Source organism: Tachysurus fulvidraco, chromosome 3 (genome assembly GCF_022655615.1).
Source record: "Tachysurus fulvidraco isolate hzauxx_2018 chromosome 3, HZAU_PFXX_2.0, whole genome shotgun sequence".
Lineage (NCBI taxonomy): Eukaryota > Metazoa > Chordata > Actinopteri > Siluriformes > Bagridae > Tachysurus > Tachysurus fulvidraco.
In genome coordinates this window covers 32,628,020-32,630,157 of record NC_062520.1, presented here as the reverse complement: position 1 = coordinate 32,630,157, position 2,138 = coordinate 32,628,020, and the positions used below count along the sequence as shown (strand labels likewise).

Genomic DNA, 2,138 nt, shown 5'->3' with positions numbered 1-2,138 from the left:
GTGTGTGTGGTGCGTGTGTGTGTGGTGCGTGTGTGTGTGTGTGTGTGTGTGTGTGTGTGGTCTGTGTGTGTGTGTGTGTGTGTGCGAGTGTGTGTGTGTGTGTGTGTGAGATTGTATGTGTGTGTGAGTGTGTGCGTGTGTGGTCTGTGTGTGAGTATGTGTGTATGTGTGTGGTCTGTGTGTGAGTGTGTGAGTGTGTGTGTGAGATTGTATGTGTGTGTGTGTGTGTATGTGTGTATGTGTGTGGTCTGTGTGTGAGTGTGTGTGTGTGTGTGTACGTGTGTGGTGCATGTGAGTGTGTGTGAGGTGCATGTGTGTGTGTGAGGTCTGTGTGTGTGTGAGTGTGTGTGTGTGTGGTCTGTGTGTGCGCGCGTGTGTGTGTGTGTGTGTGTGTGTGTGTGTGTGTGTGTCTGAGGTCTGTGTGTGTGACGATTGTAAATTGTAGTCTCACTCATGGAGTTGTACCCCTACATTTTAAACACGCTATAGTGGAACCACTGATAAAAAAACCTAACTTGGATTCATCGGTTCTTGCTAATTTTAGACCCATTTTTAAACTCCCATTTCTTTCCAAAATATTGGAAAAAGTTGTTTTTAGTCAATTATTAGCCTATCTAGACTTGCATAGCTTGCAAGAGTTGTACTAATCTGGTTTTAAATCACTTCACAGCACGGAAACGGCCCTGTTAAAAGTTTATAATGATTTATTATTGACCACTGATGCAGGTAACTATGCTGTTCTCTTGCTGTTAGATCTTACTGCTGCGTTCAACACCATAGATCACAATATACTAATCTCTCGCCTTGAGCATTGTGTTGGTATAAAGGGTGCCGCGTTACAATGGTTTAAATCTTATCTGGGTGAAAGAACTTTCTTTGTACGTCTTGGGGAATTTGTGTCTTCTACTACATCTCTTGTATGTGGAGTCCCTCAGGGTTCCATTCTTGGACCGATTTTATTTTCTTTATATACATTACCTTTAGGGTCTATTTTTAGGAAACATGGCATTTCATTTCACTGTTATGCAGATGACTTGCAACTCTATCTGCCTTTGAAACGGAAGGATGCAAACTCTGTAGCACCTTTGCTGAGATGTCTTGAAGATATTAAAGCCTGGATGGCCTCCAACTTCTTAAAGTTTAATGAAGATAAAACTGAAATAATTTTATTTCGACCTGGCGGTAAGATTAATACTCGTGATGTAGATCTGAGTGACTTAAAGTCATTTGTGAAGCCTGTTGTCAAAAACCTGGGGGTTTTAATGGATGGTGACTTTAAACTAGAAAAACAGATTAATTTGGTAGTTAAATCAGTAACTCACTGTAGTGTCTCCAGTTTACAGTGTGGATCCTTCAGTAGATCAGAGAGCAGATTCACTCCTGATTCTCCTGGATTATTATAGTTCAGATCCAGTTCTCTCAGGTGTGATGAGGAGTTTGACCTCAGAGCTGAAGCCAGAGCAGCACAACCTTTATCTTTAATACTGCAGTCCTGCATCCTGCAAGAAAGAAAACCTTCTCACACTTAACACACTCAGGTTTAGTATTGAAAACATGAAGTACACAAAATCTTTATATACAGTACATTTACTCTCCATCTCACACACACAACAATGACAATATATCAGATCACTACAATTACAGTTACCACAGAGGAGAACTGGATGTTGTAGTGTTTATTAAAACTGTGTGTGTGTGTGTGTGTGTGTGTGTGTGTGTGTGTGGTCCGTGTGTGTGTGTGTGTGTGTGGTCTGTGTGTGAGTGTGTGTTTGTGGTGCGTGTGTGTGTTTAAGTGTGTGAGTGTGTGCGTGTGTGTGGTCTCTGTGTGTGTGTGTGTGTCTGTGTGAGGTCTGTGTGAGTGTGTGTGTGTGTATGTGTGTGTGGTCAGTGTGTGAGTGTGTCTGTGTGAGGTCTATGTGAGTGTGTGAGTGTGTGTGGTCTGTGTGTTTGTGTGTGTGTGGTCTGTGTGTGAGTGTGTGTGTACGTGTCTGGTGTGTGTGAGTGTGTGTGTGGTGCATGTGTGTGTGTAGTCTGTGTGCGAGTGTGTGTGTGGTCTGTGTGCGAGTCTGTGTGTGTGTGTGTGTTTGGTGTGTGAGTGTGAGTGTGTGTGTGGGATGTGTGTGTTTCCGTGTATGTGT

The 2,138-nt window shown here is 42.9% G+C and overlaps 1 protein-coding gene across 1 annotated transcript in view; it reads right to left on the bottom strand.

Annotated features, from left to right (window-relative positions):
- Nucleotides 1-439: 439 nt before the first annotated feature.
- Nucleotides 440-2,138, bottom strand: part of LOC125140808 (NACHT, LRR and PYD domains-containing protein 3-like) — a 14,813-nt gene continuing 13,114 nt past the window's right edge. Inside the window, exon 9 of the mRNA XM_047810698.1 lies at nucleotides 440-1,499. Coding sequence (XP_047666654.1) covers nucleotides 1,319-1,499 — 181 coding nt within the window. The 3' untranslated portion in view covers nucleotides 440-1,318. The remainder of the gene's footprint in view (nucleotides 1,500-2,138) is intronic.